Raw genomic sequence first — 17,824 nt, 5'->3', positions numbered from 1 at the left:
TATTATGTGTTATCATCGTCGTAGGCCGGGCCTCGGGCGGCAGGCACTGAATAAAATATAAATTCTTAATTTTGAATTCTCCCTTTAATCTGCGGGCCGGGGCCCGATTTATGATAGCCGGGGTATCCTAAGGTTTTTAGATGTTGGTACTACACTACAGCTACACTAAAACCTATGGAGGGAGTAGCCACGATTAAAGATTGTACTATCTATAGCCGTGGGGTAGCGATAAATGCCGATTACCAAGCCAAGGGATGTCTATGAGCGGGCACGAAGTGGTTGTTGCAGCAGCTGTTTACGTGTTATCAAAATCGATATTTTTGTTGCTTGATACAATCTATGCGTATATATTATTATTATTATTATTATGTAGGTATGAGTGTAGGAGTAGGACGAGGACGGTGGTCCTAGACTCCCCGGTGGTAAGCAAAGCAACGAAAAATAAAAGCTCTCCCCACTACATCTACTCACACAGACATATTATACGTATTTACTATTTAGTATTACCGTATTACGCGCGTGCGCTCGCTTACGCTACACAATACGCACACACACACACATACGTACGACGTTTTTACGCGACTGAAACAGACCAAATCGCACAGAAATCCGTGGTCGTTTCGTATTACAACGATCCGGGATTGCTATCTACTACTACAACTGTATTTAAGTTTAATATCTCAGCTGCATTTCACCGTCTAACATGGTATGTAAGGACTGTGCTTTGGTACGGGACGATAAACTAATTTTGTGCCTTGTAATGCTTTCCAGGGGAATGAAAACTCGCTTCCGATGGAATTGTGCTCAAACTGTAAGTGCTTACCCGTATTTCTGTTTGCCATACCCGCACCAGTGTGTGGGACTAATATGTCTCGTATTTTTGTTGTTAGTCGATGCCGACGAAATCAGACGTTTGGGCAAACGGTTCCGCAAACTCGATCTGGACAACTCTGGCGCGTTGAGCTTGGACGAATTTTTATCACTGCCTGAGCTTCAACAGAACCCGCTTGTGCAAAGAGTTATAGACATATTTGACGAAGATGGCAATGGTGAAGTAGACTTCAAAGGTATTGGTTATGTCCGCATGGATTCTGGTATAACCGTCTAGGTACATTGTTTTAACAATCTTTATTTGTCTACAGAGTTTATTCAAGGAGTGTCTCAATTCAGTGTTAAGGGAGACAAAGAATCAAAGTTGCGGTTTGCATTTCGAATCTATGATATGGATAATGATGGATATATATCAAATGGTGAATTATTTCAAGTATGTATCTAATCATTAAGTTTCATTTCTTCAGTTTGCTTAAAACTACCATTTTTTCAATTAATTATCTTTAATATTTTAATAATTACCTATTATGTATAATTTTTATTTTAAGGTTTTGAAAATGATGGTTGGAAATAATTTAAAAGATACTCAGCTTCAGCAAATTGTGGATAAAACTATATTGTTTGCGGACAAAGATGAAGATGGCAAGATTAATTTTGAAGAGTTCTGTTCTGTTGTTGGCAACACAGATATACACAAAAAGATGGTTGTTGACGTTTAAATTGTAAGTTTTATCCAACTTCTGTCAATGTTACAGTCACAAAAAATAATTCAAGTTTATATATAATATATATAATCTCATCCCCTTTGAATATTACATTTTTTTAGTAATTTTCCGGCGCTCTAATACGCTATTAATCTTTGTTACAGAAATTCTTCATTATTGCTTTTTCCTTTAAACTTAGCACTGTTTATCTTCCATCTTTCTCAAGCCTGTATATTATATACAAACACGAATATACATATTTAATATTTATATATATATATAAACTATAAACATACACGTGGCACATTGCATACATATAATGTATTATACAAATAAATAATTTTGTTATATTCTTAATTAGTTTTATCAAGTCTGTATGTATTATTATTATTATTATCATTTTTTTTTTTTTTTTAACAAGAGTTGTAAATTAAAAATTTTACTATTGAATATTTCTGTTCTAATAAATACTTATCGAGCAGAATAGTTCATCTCTATTTTTAATTATTTAGTAATATTTCAGTTAGCACTGAACAAAGGAAAAAACCATAATTATAGTTTTTCATTTTTTTTTTTTTTTGTTTCGTTGATCTTTGTACTATATTTATTATTATTCTATTTATAAATGTTGAATGGAAAAATGAATGAAAATAAATTTATTTTTTCTAACTTACTAGAAATTTGATTTGGTATGTTGTATTTAAACTTATAAATTAAAATCTTTTAATTCAGAATTAGTATAATCATTTTAAATGATGCCAGGTAAAATTTAAATGAATAACATTATTTAATATTTATTTAACAATTTTCTTAAACAAGCTTTAATATTTTTAATTGAAATTGTGCCAATAGTATTCAAATGAAAATAAAAATTAATAGACCAGTCAAGTGTTTGAACTTTCCAGATTTAATGCACATCATTAATTGTTTGCAATTAGTTTAATTGCATACAACCATTGTTCAAATTACTATAGATAATTAAATAAACTATGTACCCAATTGTATCATTGGATGATCATAATTAATACAAATTATAGTTTTAAAACTATTTTGATATCAAATATATATAATGTAATAATTAACGGGCAGCGGTACCTATCTATATTATATTTAATCTTCAATAAAATATACAAAATAATTTGTAGACCTGTTCAAATGTTTGCTATTTAAATCAAAATATTTAATATTACAATATAAATAAAATTGTTGATTATACTTATTTACTGTTTAAATATTTCTATTTAACTTGCACTGTTACTTTTGAAGTACAGTTATTATTGTGTGTGTACATTAAAAATCTTGGTATCTATAAATAAATAAGACTTCTACATTTGCATTGTGTATTACTTAATATAATCATAACTTTTTTTTTGTCAATTGAATATAATATACTTGTCTTAACATTTTCGTTTTTTTATAAATTTTTATTATTTACTATAATTGTATATCATTTATTGATTATATAGATAAGTTGTTTGTATTTAAAATACATTAATCTATTGGCTGTATTTCTGTTAATTTATGAATTTTTAAAATTATTTATATATATAAATTATATGTATATAAACACACAATATAGGTATACAGTATAATTTACTTAAACACTAACTTTTTTTTAAATATGTTTCCATTATATAGCAAAATAATATTGTGTCTTGGACAGTGGGGAGTTTGGTAAGTTTCAAAACAGACCCCCATAGAAATTAGTTGGCGACCCCCGGTCTATGATATGAATATATTATGATTATCATTCAATTCAAGGCAGAAACTAAACAGTATAAAATGATGAAATAAATAAATATTAAACCCACTTTTGAATTAAATACATAATCCTCTTTTTTTCTATTGGATAATATTAGATACATAGGCTTTGCCGTTTAACTTTTAGTCTTAATACTATACATAGAAATTAGAAGATACAATAAACTATACAACTAGAACATTTCAAGAATAAAATTATAACATAATATTTATTTAAATGTACTTATGTATATTATGGCGTTAATACAGTTCAGATAATTAAATAATTAATATTTTATATAGAACATTACCTGCGACCTACCAAACACTAATTTTAATATTGTCTTAAGCATTGGGGGGGTTAATAGGCAAATATATAAACTCCAGTATCGGAAAGAACATACTTAAATCATTTTTGAAATCCAGTAAAACTAAAATTTCTCTTTTGTAATATAATTTCTGGTAATGTACACTCGAATATGTATCTAAAATCATTAAATCCTCATCAATAAATGTGTGTTTAAATTCACATTCAGTTTTTAAAGTGGCAAGACACTTTCTAACTTCTTCTTTATAATAATCAAGATTATCATTTAATTTAATCAAAGATTTGAGGCCTTCAAAAGCCAATTTCATAATATTTGAATGTTCTTGATAAACATTTGACTGTTCATTAAAGAATGGATTTATCGTTTCATCAAATTTAGTGCGTACTTTAATTTCTGATAACTGGTCCCAAAAACAGGTAAATGCAACCCTTGGGTTTATTATAGAAGATACTATTTCAATCTCAAACATTTTCTTTAAACACATGTAAGGATTTAGTAAGTAAGCACTCGTATCAATAATGTGACTCACAAACCTTGTCGCCTCAACTCGTACATTAGTATCTTCATCTTGCAATAACTCAACAACTGCAAACCACAGTCTGCCATCATTCTTTATGTATTTGCAATAATACAGAGATTTTGAAGAACTACATCTATCAATAGAGTCATAAGAATCACAATCAATGAATTTAAGCACAATTGGAAAAAAGGTTGAATAAACTCTCCTAGGACATAACCAAGTAAGAACTGGTAGCATAGCAATAAAATCTTTTTCTGAGCATAATACACATATTTGTAATATTTCAGAAAACCGAGCATCAGAAAGTTTGTACTGAAGTCGAATATCTTCGTATAAAAATACTTCAATGTTCAGAATAATTTCTTTTAATATGTCCTTGTCGTCAACTTTCCATAGCAAATCTGTGAGTTTACTCATTAAATATAAACCATTTTCATATCTAGTATTACTATCTTTAAGACATTTAAAAAAACTTATAACTGTGTGCTTATCTGCATTGCCATAAAATTCCCAAAAGTCTGAAAAGTTAGATGCGATTTGTTGTGATATGTAATTTTGTATCATTAATTGTTTGACATGAATGCAGCCAATCGATGAATTTGAAGGAAGTGGATCTATTACTTCGCAGTTTATTGATATGTATATTGATTTACATAATGGTGGTAAATGTTCATGTGCAATTTTAAAAACCTTATACTCTTGGTTAAATTCCATATAATAAACATCTTTTAAATATTTATACACTGACATCAACCCATGTAAATGATTAAACCCTTTAAATTCTGGAAAATTAATTTCTCCATCATATTTTATTATTTCATAACTAATTTTATTCAGAGTTGATGATATTTCATTAACTTGTATTGTGTTGGCATAAGCTTGAGCTGCCATATTTCTTACTGTATATATTTCAAGACCAAAACCAGTAGACCACAAATTACAACGAAGACTTTCTAAAAACTGTTGATGGTCTAATGGTAACAAACTCCATGACTGTATTTTTACACCCTTCAGTAGAGACATGAATGGGATTAACCGAGCCTGGCTAGAAAGTATACAGTTTGTTTGTGACCATAAAGATTGTAAATGTTGCATCAATCGTGGAAAATTGTATAGTAATGGTTCTAGTGGTAAGTGTGATAGCCAACAATCACTATTTAAACGATTTTGACCAATCAATCTCACTTGGAGTGAACTGAAAAACTGAAGAGCAGCATTCCTTAAAACAATTTAATATAAATTAAATTCCTGGCGTATAACAAAGAACAAACATTTTATCAAAGACTTCCGAGTACACTGAACATGACAAATTTAACATTCAGAAGTATCCATTCAACTATAATATAGCAGGCGTGCCCAACCGGCCAGCCCATGACCAATTTATAAAAATTAGAAATTTGTAAAGGTGTAAAAAATAAAAATTATAATTTATAAAAAATTGTATTTTAATAAGCTTTTTAATTTTAACATAAAAAATATATTGGATTTTAGAACATTAATAGAAATAAGCTAATGTGAAATTTGGGCTTGTTTTTCTTTAACTAATCTTTCAATATTCTAAGTGAAATGTAAATGTAAATAAGAAGCGTGTAAGTGTTCATCAGTCAAACGAGATCTTTCTGAACATTTTGCATAATTTTTGGGTGAAAACGTTTGTTTGCAAATATAAGTAGAACCAAATAATGTAAATATACGCATTGATAATTCTTTTATTTTTGAAAAATCATCAGGAAGAGTCTTATAAAAATGTATTAAATCTGTGAAATACTTTCATAATCTTTTAATATTAAGTTCTTTAAAGACCATGACGGTTTCGTTACTAAACTTTCGTAGCATTTCAAACACATGGCTTTGTTACAATAAATCTATAAAAAAATAAACTCCAATTATCATTAAACACAAGGCATTCGGTATCAATTTTGCGCTTTTTATTTTGAGACATTTTAATAACTAAAATTTAATTTATTGTTTTTTGCAAACAAGAAATGTGAACCTTCAGTTTCTAATGATGAAAACAAACTAGCAACTAGCGTGGAAATATTCAGTAGTACTTAAAACTCATACATTAGTCATAAATTCGATAAGTGAACAAAGATAATATTAAATCAGATAAAATGTACAATAGATATGTTTTAGATATAATATATCTATTGTACATTTTATCGAAATGAACAAAAAAAACCGTAAAGTATATACGGCCCGCAGTATAAATATAAATTTTGAACATGGGCCGCAACTTGAAAAAGGTTGGGCACACCTGCTATATAGGGCTCCTTTTAGGTTTTTTTTTATATTTAAATTTTAAATCAAGCTCTGAGCATTTTAAGTGTAGAATTTACAAGTCCTCTTTATTTATTCAATAACTTTCAATTTACCTTATTGTCCAAAGCGGGGAATTGAGTTTATCAATACAAAGCATGATCATATCTTCCATAAAATAATATAAAATACTTGTAGAAATTGACGCATTTGAAAAAATTGCAGTTAATAGATGTTGGGCTCTTGCTTGTGGTAAATCAACAATCGTTTCAATACCAACATACACATTTTCCTTTGCAATATTGTATAATTGTTTTATACAATCTTTAACAGTGTTCTAAAATTTTAAAAATTTTAAAAATATACATAAATAATATAAATAATCTACGTACGCACACGTACAACACTTATAGTTTACCGCGCTTATAACAAATTTTCAATTTTTTTTTTTGTGAAACCTAGGTAAATCAACGTTTTAAAAATAATGATTCAAAAATAATTCTGACACCCCCCATGATGGTTATACATAGCAAGTCAAGGGATGTTTTTGATTTTAATTGTCTGAGCATCGACCAAGTGACCACACCTGGTGTATATATGAAAATATCAAAATTTAAATTAGCTATAAATTTAAAATACGTCTGACTGCCAAATTCAGACTTCCCCATTGTTTTCATCATTTTTAACTACATAGATAGGTAGGTCAAAACAAAATAAAATTGGAAAAAAAGGTTGTTCAGTAAAACAGAAAAGTTCCAAACGCGTGGTAAAATATTTTGTTGTATGAATGCATAAAACACCAAAAATTGTGAACTTAGTAAGGCTATAACTTAAAAACTAATGATTCTCAGCAATTAATTTTTACAAAATTATTCTTAACTCGTTGTAATACATTGGTTTTTGGAAAATAATTGAAAAATTTGCGTGGTAGCTTAACAAGATTTGTTCCCAATAAATTATTATAATTATATGTAAGTACATATATTATATTTTTAAAGTGTCCATGCTTTGGTTACCTAAAAAAACAGTCATAAACCACTATCAACTGGTGTCGGAATACACATCTTTGTCAATTATTATTGTTGAAGAACGTCAAAATATTCAGTTTATTTAATTTCCTTCTACAACAGGTATATTTACGCAACAACTGTTTGTAACAAAATTGTGTGTTTTTTGTTGTAATTGAGAAAGAAATATTAGTAGAAACTTGAAATTTAATTTAATAGCATTTTCTAGATATATTAATATAATTATTAATTTAAAAAATATATTGACTATTTATAGTTACTTAAAATGTAACAATATATTAGGAGCCTTGTATTAAATTTTCAAGCTTTTTGAACCAGCAATTATAATTTTATTGACATTTATAGAAAAATAACTTAAAAAAATTGGAAACTTAAAATGTCCTTAAGCAGTTAAACAGCTAAAAACAAGTCAATATATTTAGAATAATTGTATGGTGTATAGAAAATGCTAATATTCAGTGAAAATGTCATGTACCTACGGTCATTTGTTTTAGGGTTACACCAAAAACTAATTTCGCGTGGGCATTTTTAACTTTGACCTCCCAAATGCACAAATATTCACTTTCCCATCTAACAAGATATTGAAGTTGAAAATCCAAGCATTATTTCGATTACTTATCGTGTACACAGATACACAAAAAAACACACACATTAATGTAAAATCAATACATTCATCGCTCCACTCAGAATCTAAAACTCCCAGTATATTAAAATATTTGGGAAAAACAAACAAAATTAAGGAAAGCGGGAATATTCAAGCATAATTTTTTAGTCTCCAGTTTTGGAAATAATCGATTTTGTGTTTTTTTGTGTACCTAACTCAAAAATGAGTAATTGTAGATATTTAACATTTTCTCCATATGTTTATATAAGCATTATCTAAAGTTTCTCTTAAGTAGTTCATACTGAAACCAAAAATCTAAAACAATTTAGAATTGTATTTATACTTAACCACATACTAAAAAAGTACAAAACCCTTTTTATTTAAAATGGAATCAAATGTCCACAATTTAATGGTTAAAAAACTCACTTTATTATTTGTCACAATTGCGTGTATAAGGTATCTTACTCCAGCTGATCTTCTTGATATTTCATCTTCTGGTTTCATACAATTAATATGGTCAGTTAACATATTTTGACACCAACTTAGTGATACTTTCCAATGTTTTAATATTATTCCCAGTGATTTGCAAGTAGCTTCCATAGCACCTTTATGTCTACACCTAATTAACACGTCTGCTATTATATCCGCACATCTTTTGATTTGAGTATCTTTATATAATGTATTTGAAGTATCACTAATCGCTAACATAACTGCATATTTACTTGCAACATCACAACAAATCTGTACAAATAAATTAATATTTAATGAATAAAATAACTAGGTATAAATGTATAACATATTTATACTTTAATATTTATCCAAATGAAATTTAATAGAAATTGGTTTGTTGGCATTTGAACATTGTCTTGATTTGATGAACATAAACTACTTAATGCTAAATCCATCTGAGCAAAAGATGGTGCCTCAGGTTTACCTAAATAAGTTGATAATAATAAAAAAAATAATGATGTTAATGTTGTATGAATAAGAAATATACCTTCAACATCCATGCTAGAAGATAATGTATCTAGCATTAGATTCAAATTGTCTTCAATCAAATTTAACAAGATCTCAATCTGTGTTTCATTTAACTTGTTTTTTTCTGGAGAATTTTTTTCAAACGATAAATTATTCAGTGCATCTAATAAACCATAAAGTGTACCATGTGTCACATTGCTGACAAAATTATCCTTTAGTCGTTTCTCTTGTTTTTTTGCTAAGTCTAATATATATGCAGACACAGATGAATTGTTTATGTTGAATATATCAATTTTAAGTCCAGATTTGTAAGCTAATGTAGTTACAGTATATATTATAGTTGAACCGCTTTCATTTTTATAAAATAAAGGATCATAACATAAGTTTGTACCAAGTTTCATCCAATTATTTAAATATATTTTGTCTTCTTTTACAACACTAAAATATGACACTAGTATTTCACTACATATTTTTCTAATATCTTCAGAATCTAATAAATTTGTAAAAAGTAAATGTCTACATGAATATGAAACATAATCTTTGTTTTTATACTTAAGTATAACCGAATATATTTTCAATGATGTAATTTTTCTTTGGTAATTTGAACCAGGGACCAGATTTGATAGGATTAATACATGTAATTTGTTTAAAAATGTGGTTATAGATGTGTTAAGTTTTTTAAACTTGCATAACATATTTGTTAATCCAGAAACAAGCTGTGTTCTGAGAGTTGAACAATCGCTGTTTATATTATCAACAATAAAATTGTAAATTGAATTCAATATATCTGTTGATAACTTTGAAGAACACAGAATAGTGAATGCTACAGATCTTATTTTAGCATCACCAGAATTCAGAGATAAGTCAAGTATTTCTTTAATATTTTCTACTTCGGTATTATAAACCATTCTTAATACATGTATTTGAAGATATAAATCTGATTTCGTGTTATTGTGTGTTCTATAAATATTAATTTTTTCATACAACATCAATAAACTGCCCATATGTTTGGATTTCAATAGAGGTAGTAGATAAGTCACAAAATTGTACCTTGTTAACCTGAAAAATTAAATTTTTTAATGTCTTACTTTGTTACTTCAAAACAATATACTTCTGAACAATATTAATATTTATAATTTATAACATAGAAATTAAAATAATAGTTAAGAGGGCACAAAATCTAAATTTTTTATAAATGTTACATGTTCAAATTCTTATGAAATTCGTTAATAAAACAAACAAAATATGCAAATTATTTCAGTTAAAATTTCATACAATTTTAAATTTTAACATCTAATGTTTGAAAATTTAATGCGAGATACTAAGATACCATACAAGATTTTTTATTAGAAGTTGAAAAAAGGGAGTATAATGTTACAACACTTTTTATTAAAATCTACGCATAAAAATGTATCATTTATCAATTTTTGTTATTTTTTTAAAAATGTTAAATCGTAAATACTAAAAATTACTTTGCTATTTCTTATATTATCATTTTCTATTAACAATAAAATTCTTAAATTATTTAGAATAAATTAAAAGCATTTATACTTTATAGGCATTTGAAATTTGAAACTTATTATAGTTTTTTTTTATTATGTAATGTGTTGATAAAACATTATTAATTACTATTAAGGAATAGTATATAGTAATGTTCCTAATGTTCTTAAAATCAATTTAAATATATAAAAATAAACACCATTGTAAAACCACTAGCTTTCTTGCTCCGTTTAGAATCTAAAAATACTAAGGTTAAACAACTTTTTTCATAAACTTTTAAGTACAGATGTTATCAAAATTCATCGAAACCATAAAAAAATTTAAATAACTAATATTTGAAAAAGTAATACAAATCTTCATACAAAATCCTAAAAATTGAAGAAAAAACATATTTGCAATTTTCTTATAAGCATTTAAACTGTTTTAAATGAGATATTTAATGAAAAACAACATTTTTAGTTATTTTGTAGTGAATAAAAAGTAATTTTGTGTAGACTTGAAACTGTTTGCACTATATATATATACATTATATATATATACTATATATACATTACTATAAGCAATAATATATTCCAAATATTTAGATTTTAGATTAATTTTAAGCTTTTTATACTACGAACCTTGATGGACAATTTAATGCACTGTGAAAAATACCTAGGTAAATGTAAAAATTTTACTTTATTACGACAATGTTCAAATAAGAGAAATACACCATAGTTATGTACATAAATATAGACCGTAAAATATAAATTTAAAAAAACACATGAAAGAAACATGCATACATTTTATAAGAATTGTTCACGCCAGCTCTAATTATAAGATTATAATATCTATACAGAGTAATGTCATCAATGATAATTTAAGATTTTGAACAAAAAATAATAATACTTACTCAGAATTAATATTGTTATTAGTCAGATAATTAACGATTGGCTGCATAACTAAAGTACTAAAATCATCTTCACTTAAATCTTTTATGAATGTTTTGTACAGATCCATACAAGGGGACATCAAGTATGGTTCATCTAAGCATTTCCACATTGAAATTGATAAAATATCATACTTCTCTAAAATCTAAAATTATAATAATAGGTAATAAAAAATAATAGATTACATATTATGAACTAGAAAATATCATATTATGTACCTTTTTGGCACCGTATTTTGAAGCAATAACAGTCAACATATAAAACTTAGTCCTCAAAGACCATGATATTTCTAAAATAACTATATTTAGTATATAATCTAAATCTTCAAGGTCTAAACATTTTATTAAAAGTAAAATACATTGGTCACGAATTGATGGTGAATAATGATTCATTTGGCCCATTAGGACCTTATAAATAGATTTTGATGACTTTTTCCACTGATCTTTTGTTATAATTGTCATACATTCCGTTAAATATTTTAAAGCTTCTAAATTTATTTCAGTATAACGGAAGCAAAAATCACAAATATTTTCAATTGAATTATTTATACAATTTAATTGTTTTTCAGATTGAAAACATTTAACAGCACCAACATGAATAAGCAAACAATATTGGTCATACTTTTCTGATGGTAATTTCAATTGTTTTCCAAGACATACAAAATGTGTAATGCCTGTACCACTAATATCTGATTCATCTATTTTCATAGGTAAGGTCCATTTATTTTTTTCTTCATTATTAGATTGTTGTTTTGGTATATTCTGTTGACTTAAATAAAATGTTTGATATAAAATTTGAGGAAAAGAACTTTGATAGTCTGATGCATGTTTTTTATAATCAATTATGTTTATAAAACAAAAGTGAATATTTTTTAAAATATCTTGGCATTTTGGGTTTTTTGTACAACAATTTACATCACCATTAATACTTTTTTGAAGAAAAGTATTCAACTCCTGAAAATTAATTAAATATATCATATAACAGATGTATAAATCAATTTCATTATTCCAAAATTGATTTAAACAAGAGAACACATTCATTAAAAATATATATAATATAGATAGTTTTGTGTAGAAATTCCGGGACATTACTACTGGGCCAAAATGAAAGAGGGGGCCTACTGACTACAGACAAACAAAATTAGTTGTATACCTATTTATCGTAATTTGTGATAAACAACATTTTAGCTGATTAACAAAAATGGTATAAAAGTTATAACGAACATTAAATTCATATTTTAAATTATTATATTGAGTTAACAAGCCTATTCTGTATCTAACATTACTCAATCACTCGATATAAATAGATACCTGCCTGCTGTAGTCTATTATGGTTTATGAACCTAGATAACCACCGTGGTTAGAACTCTCATGGTATTTGGATTATGCTAGGCTCTTGGTGGCTTATAATTTATTAATTGTAATACTTTTTCCCCTAAAAATAATGACGGCCGTACATAACCAATAATATATAACATTCAATACAGTATTGTCTAGCATGGTGAACTGATAAAGATATATGAATCATATTGTAACATATAATATATTTATATAATATAATAATTATTTAAAATGTCAAAGAAATATTTAAGCAGTTCAATGAAAAGAAATTAAAAAACTATGTGGTAGTTCACATTCATCAAGCCCATAACCGCCAAGTAATTATAAACTTTTAATAACAATTTGATACAAATTATTGAACATAAATATTAGCATATTTTTGTACTATTTAAAATTTTTTTTTTATAAATGCAGAACAAGTTTCTGAAAAATTCATCTAATAAAAATGAAATAACTGGAATTAAAAAACCTGCTGATACTAATAAATAATAATGATGATTATTTAGATCATATATTAGTATATGATCTAAGGATAATTACAAATGTGCCTTTGATAATACATCTGGAACTTTTGGAACTTGGAACTAAGGTATGTATAATTGATAAAAATAACATATTAAACCCAGATTTACCATCAAACCATTTTCCACGGTTCTCCGATGATATTTCAACATGGCCAAATCATCTCAACGTATTTTTCTATAATTGGTGCCAACTCCTACACTATTCTTTATGAATTCATTGCCTACTCTATCCTCCCTATACTATACCCAGTGAAAAACACACCAATTCTGCATGACACTGCCAACAAGACCAGTTTTATTATGGCAAGGTGATAATAAATGCACAGAAAAACCAAATTTTGTCAAACCGTATTATATTACTAGACAGAGTATAGATACTCTTAGTCAATCAATAAGTACTAATAATTTTTTAAAAATTAACAAATATTTTAATTTTTAATTTTTAAACAAATTTTAAATTGAGCTGTCTTGTTAATATGAATCTTTTTTATCAGAACAAATTATTTATTAATGATTTATATTTATGATTAATTACTAAAATATTAAATCAATTTAAAAACAACTTAACCCAATTTTATAGAATATTTAAAGGATGTTTAGAGCTTATTATTGCTTTCATTTAAATGCCTTTCTTATAGATTTTTAGTGTTATAAAATTCAAACTATACTTATTACTTAACTATTTTATATACCACATACTTACAGTCATAGAAGTATAATTGTATTGAAAATTGTTTTCAAATACTTTCACACTAAATTTGTCAAGTAATTCATGAGACGACAACATATTTGAAAGAGTACTACAGTTAAGACTGAAAAAAAATATTGTTTTATATAGTAAAAATAGAAACAAAAGTATTTTATTAAAAATAATTTCATGTGAAATCCAAATAGTTTAGTACTGTCAACCGAGGCGAGATGGGATAATTTGGTTTTTGTTATAACAGCATATTATTTAAATAGGGTGCGTAGTTTTTCCATGTTTATTTGGAATAGAGTATAGGCTAATAGCACAAAATAATACAATTATGGGGTACCTAAAAATATTATTTAATTCTACCTCCATGAAAATATATTTTTTAACTTTTGTGATAATAATCATAAGACATGATGACTATGGACCGTGCAAAATCATTTTTCGTGTACAATACTACAATAATTTATGATATATCATTGAATATTTGAATTCAAATTTAACACATCCATTTCAGTGACCCACTTTACACCTAGTGTATAGCAGTAATTCACCAACGTTTTTAAAATAAATATTTTGTTACAAATCGCCTGTAATGTGCTTGAATTGAACTTTAACATGAATATTCATAGCTGATCAAGTCAAGCTGAGGACACCAAGCAAAAAGTCAAGATTGATTTAAGTCACCTCGGTTGACGGTATGTAAAACAAAAAAATGAAATAGGTAATAACAACTGCAATAAATATTTATTAGTTTAATAATATTATTCATTTAATAATACAAATTAGGTAATAGGTATATTTAAACAATTTTTATTTTTTGTTATTTTTATATATAACATTTAAATCATTATTATACCTATACTTAACTTTTCAACATAAGAAGGATAAAAATGTTTGAATAGTAAATAAATTAATATAATAAAATTAATTTCAAATAAACTATATTGAACTATGTTACCTACCAATTAAACTAACACCATCATAATATTATTAAGTACATCATTTTTCGTTTAAAGGTTCATAACCATCTTTCTCCATTTTTTCTTTAAACTTCAGATAGTTATATTTTCTATCAAAGTGTTTTACCTGAAAATATAATTAAATTTATTATAATATATTTTTTTTTTTCAATTTTTAAAATTTAAATGAAATACATAGTAGGTATTTAACTGTTTTCAGTTATAAAATGGCTAGTTTTAAGCATCGTGAATGATCTCGTACATTGACTAGATCCCCCCCCCCTTCAATGATGTAGTGGGCAATAATTGTACACTAGTTATTTCCAGTAAACAGGTGAGCAGCTGTGCCAGTTCTGGTAGAATCAGTAGATTCCTAATACATAAATGTACAGTTTTTACATATTGCCATGGGCAAGCCATTCTTAAACTGAATAGAGTAAAGTAGCTATCTAAATAACTAAATTTAAAAGTATGTAAATATTCTTTTAATTTAGAAAATAGCTATGTAACTAAGAAAATAAATATTAGATAGAAAATAAATCAGTTATTGAAATTAAAAATAAAACAGCATATTATAATGAACTTAATGAAACCAAATTTGATGATTATTATAAAGGTATTACCTAATTATATTAAAAAATATTAGAACATTGATTTACCCATTGAACTGGACAAGATGATTCATAGATTAGTCTGAGATCTGTACATTTGTCTGCTTTATCATCGTTGGAACGCAAACATTCCCAGAATTGATCACGAGACGACCAACACTTGGTCCGTTCAGTTTTGGATAAAAATTCCTCTTTAGAGCTCATTCTAACAAATACAATTATCAATGTCGTATAATATAATAACAGATTTCTATACTAAATTACTATATAGACATTCGCTTGACTAAACCGGTGTGAAAAATAATGCACAGGGATGTTTGACCATATCATTTACATGGTTCATTATACCGCACCGGGATAATTTTAAACTGGTTTAGCCTAGCGAATTTCTATACTGTGTGTAGTTATAGCCCATTTATAACTTACAAGATATGGGTGTTATCATTTATCTTTAACAATGTACATGAAATACTTGAATTAAGTCTTAAAGTTTTTAATAAAATATAAGAAATAATAGCTTAATAAGTATTTAACTATGTAACTCGTGTATTCATGATGCATTGACGTTCATTAGTTGTACATACTTACATACATTTCATGTGGTCATGACGTCATGTGGATTGTAATTTGTATTTGTACTTATATCACAGATATGAACAATACTAGTTACTACAATAAACTGCCAACTGCAGCTGCTGTATCCACGATTAATTTATCTTAAATCGTGGGCTCGAGTGACGAGTATGCTCGCTGTAATGCTGTATGGCGTATGCCCTTTTAACTCGAGAGTCGAGACCCAAAGGCTTATCATTTGTGTGATAAGGAAACTGATAAAAAAGAAACTTTACCATCAGCCGGATTTACACGATGATAATAAAACGCGAATTTATTTTGTGATACAACCACGATTTAAGATTTATCTATTAACACATGGCTAAATATATATAAGTTATTAAGTTATATAAATATATATATATAATATATATATAAAAATTTAGTCATGGTACAACAACAGACTGTCAAGTGTCAAGTGTCAGTTGCAGTGCCGCAACTACCGGGGGTGCTGGGGGTGCACCGCATCCCCAGAAGGACCCCATTATCATATTTAGTATTTTAGTGGGGCCTTTTCAGACATAAAGGATTTTAGATTTTAAACTAATATGAACTTTTTCGCCAATTTACTACACATGATGAAAATTGAAATTTTTGGGAATCTACAACGTGTTACGTCCATCATCTAATATTATGTTATTGATTATACTTTGAAGATATTTTATACTATACATGTGCAAGTTAATGATTTTTTTAAACTCAGTTAACTATAGGTTAATTCAGTTTAAGTTAAAAGTTAATACACACTTTTTGTTAACTTTTTATTAAGTTAAAAAAAAGTTAATTTGTTTATACAATGCTAGCGTACTAATTTTTTTCACAACCCAAAACTAAATTATAGACTATATAGTATTTATACTTTATACAGTATTTCCATATGTTAGATTCAAATGATATACATTTTAAACTTTAAACAATTCACGATAAATATTTTTTTACATGAAAACGAAATAGACTGAAATAGTAAAATATAATATTAAATTAAAAACAAAATAAATTAACTTGATTTACTTCTTAAATGAAACTGAATCCGTTAATTTCAAAGTAATTAAAAAAAAAATTTAGTAAGTTTACAGTTAATGTTAAGTTAATGAAAAGCCAAAAATCAAAATAACTAGTTAAGTTAATAAGTTAATATTTTCTGCGGGCACCCCTGAGTATATCATTATATTTTATACACACAATGACATTTTCAAAATAATGTAATTTTTTTTGAAAAAATTAAGTCAACCTTCTATAGTAACTGGTAGATACTTTAGATACTAATGCCTAAGGCTGGGGCTAAACGCGACGGAATACACCATGTATAGCCCTGGCCTAATACTTTTATCACAATAATTGAATATCATAAAATATACCTACTTATAGTAATATTATAGGCTGACAGACCGTCTTCGCTCAGAATCGTTTTTCGTATACAATGATTTTAAATCATTGAATTAACATTTAACACCATCTATTAGTCATTACAATGACCCATTGGTAACCTACTGTACATCAGACTCAGCAGAGCGACATCCACTTACCCGCTTTTTTTTATAATTATTTTGTTATTTAGTTGATTTAACATTTAAGTTTGAAATTTTGCAAATTTTTGAAAATTTTAACAACATTCATTGCAATCTTGATTACAAAATTATAAAGTAGGTGGATTGAACC

At 26.9% G+C, this 17,824-nt stretch overlaps 3 protein-coding genes across 7 annotated transcripts; 1 reads left to right on the top strand and 2 right to left on the bottom strand.

Annotated features, from left to right (window-relative positions):
- The first annotated feature begins 380 nt into the window (after positions 1-380).
- On the top strand, positions 381-2,021 carry LOC132942294 (calcineurin subunit B type 2). Of its 2 annotated transcripts, XM_061010579.1 has the most exons (6): positions 381-706; positions 772-811; positions 891-1,067; positions 1,143-1,264; positions 1,380-1,553; positions 1,700-2,021. In XM_061010579.1, the coding sequence occupies exons 1-5, from the start codon at positions 704-706 to the stop codon at positions 1,548-1,550; spliced, it is 513 nt and encodes a 170-aa protein (XP_060866562.1). In that variant the 5' UTR covers positions 381-703; the 3' UTR covers positions 1,551-1,553; positions 1,700-2,021. The 2 variants fall into 2 exon arrangements, with proteins under 2 accessions (XP_060866562.1, XP_060866561.1); XM_061010578.1 differs by having other exon boundaries at positions 382-706; positions 1,380-2,021.
- Positions 2,022-3,053: 1,032 nt separating this feature from the next.
- LOC132942288 (uncharacterized) lies at positions 3,054-15,069 on the bottom strand. The gene is made up of 9 exons (XM_061010569.1): positions 14,946-15,069; positions 13,990-14,098; positions 11,641-12,375; positions 11,386-11,567; positions 9,013-10,052; positions 8,822-8,949; positions 8,442-8,756; positions 6,500-6,720; positions 3,054-5,343 (listed from the first exon to the last, which is right to left on the bottom strand). The coding sequence occupies exons 2-9, from the start codon at positions 14,071-14,073 to the stop codon at positions 3,621-3,623; spliced, it is 4,428 nt and encodes a 1,475-aa protein (XP_060866552.1). The 5' UTR covers positions 14,074-14,098; positions 14,946-15,069; the 3' UTR covers positions 3,054-3,620.
- On the bottom strand, positions 14,709-16,366 carry LOC132942296 (cytochrome c oxidase assembly factor 6 homolog). 4 transcript variants are annotated; one of them, XM_061010584.1, is made up of 3 exons: positions 16,138-16,366; positions 15,602-15,758; positions 14,709-15,069 (listed from the first exon to the last, which is right to left on the bottom strand). In XM_061010584.1, exons 2-3 carry the CDS (start codon positions 15,755-15,757, stop codon positions 14,983-14,985), a joined length of 243 nt encoding a protein of 80 aa, XP_060866567.1. In that variant the 5' UTR covers position 15,758; positions 16,138-16,366; the 3' UTR covers positions 14,709-14,982. The 4 variants fall into 4 exon arrangements, with proteins under 4 accessions (XP_060866567.1, XP_060866565.1, XP_060866564.1 ...); XM_061010582.1 differs by having other exon boundaries at positions 16,146-16,366; XM_061010581.1 differs by having other exon boundaries at positions 16,142-16,364.
- Between the last annotated feature and the right edge of the window lie 1,458 nt (positions 16,367-17,824).

The sequence above is a fragment of the Metopolophium dirhodum genome, chromosome 4 (genome assembly GCF_019925205.1).
Source record: "Metopolophium dirhodum isolate CAU chromosome 4, ASM1992520v1, whole genome shotgun sequence".
Taxonomy (NCBI): Eukaryota; Metazoa; Arthropoda; class Insecta; order Hemiptera; family Aphididae; genus Metopolophium; species Metopolophium dirhodum.
This window is presented reverse-complemented; position numbering and strand designations above follow the sequence as displayed.

Coding starts and splice junctions, on each gene's coding strand:
- LOC132942288 (XM_061010569.1), bottom strand. CDS start 14,073: ATGTTGTCGTCTCATGAATTACTTGACAAATTTAGTGTGAAAGTATTT. Junction 8,757..8,821: donor TCATTTGGATAAATATTAAA/GTATAAATATGT, acceptor TTATTTGTACAG/ATTTGTTGTGATGTTGCAAG. Junction 5,344..6,499: donor TCCCCGCTTTGGACAATAAG/GTAAATTGAAAG, acceptor AATTGTTTTAAG/GAATGCTGCTCTTCAGTTTT.
- LOC132942296 (XM_061010581.1), bottom strand. Junction 15,070..15,601: donor CATCTTGTCCAGTTCAATGG/GTAAATCAATGT, acceptor TTATATTTTCAG/GTAAAACACTTTGATAGAAA.
- LOC132942294 (XM_061010579.1), top strand. Junction 1,068..1,142: donor TGGTGAAGTAGACTTCAAAG/GTATTGGTTATG, acceptor ATTTGTCTACAG/AGTTTATTCAAGGAGTGTCT. Junction 1,265..1,379: donor CAAATGGTGAATTATTTCAA/GTATGTATCTAA, acceptor TTTTATTTTAAG/GTTTTGAAAATGATGGTTGG.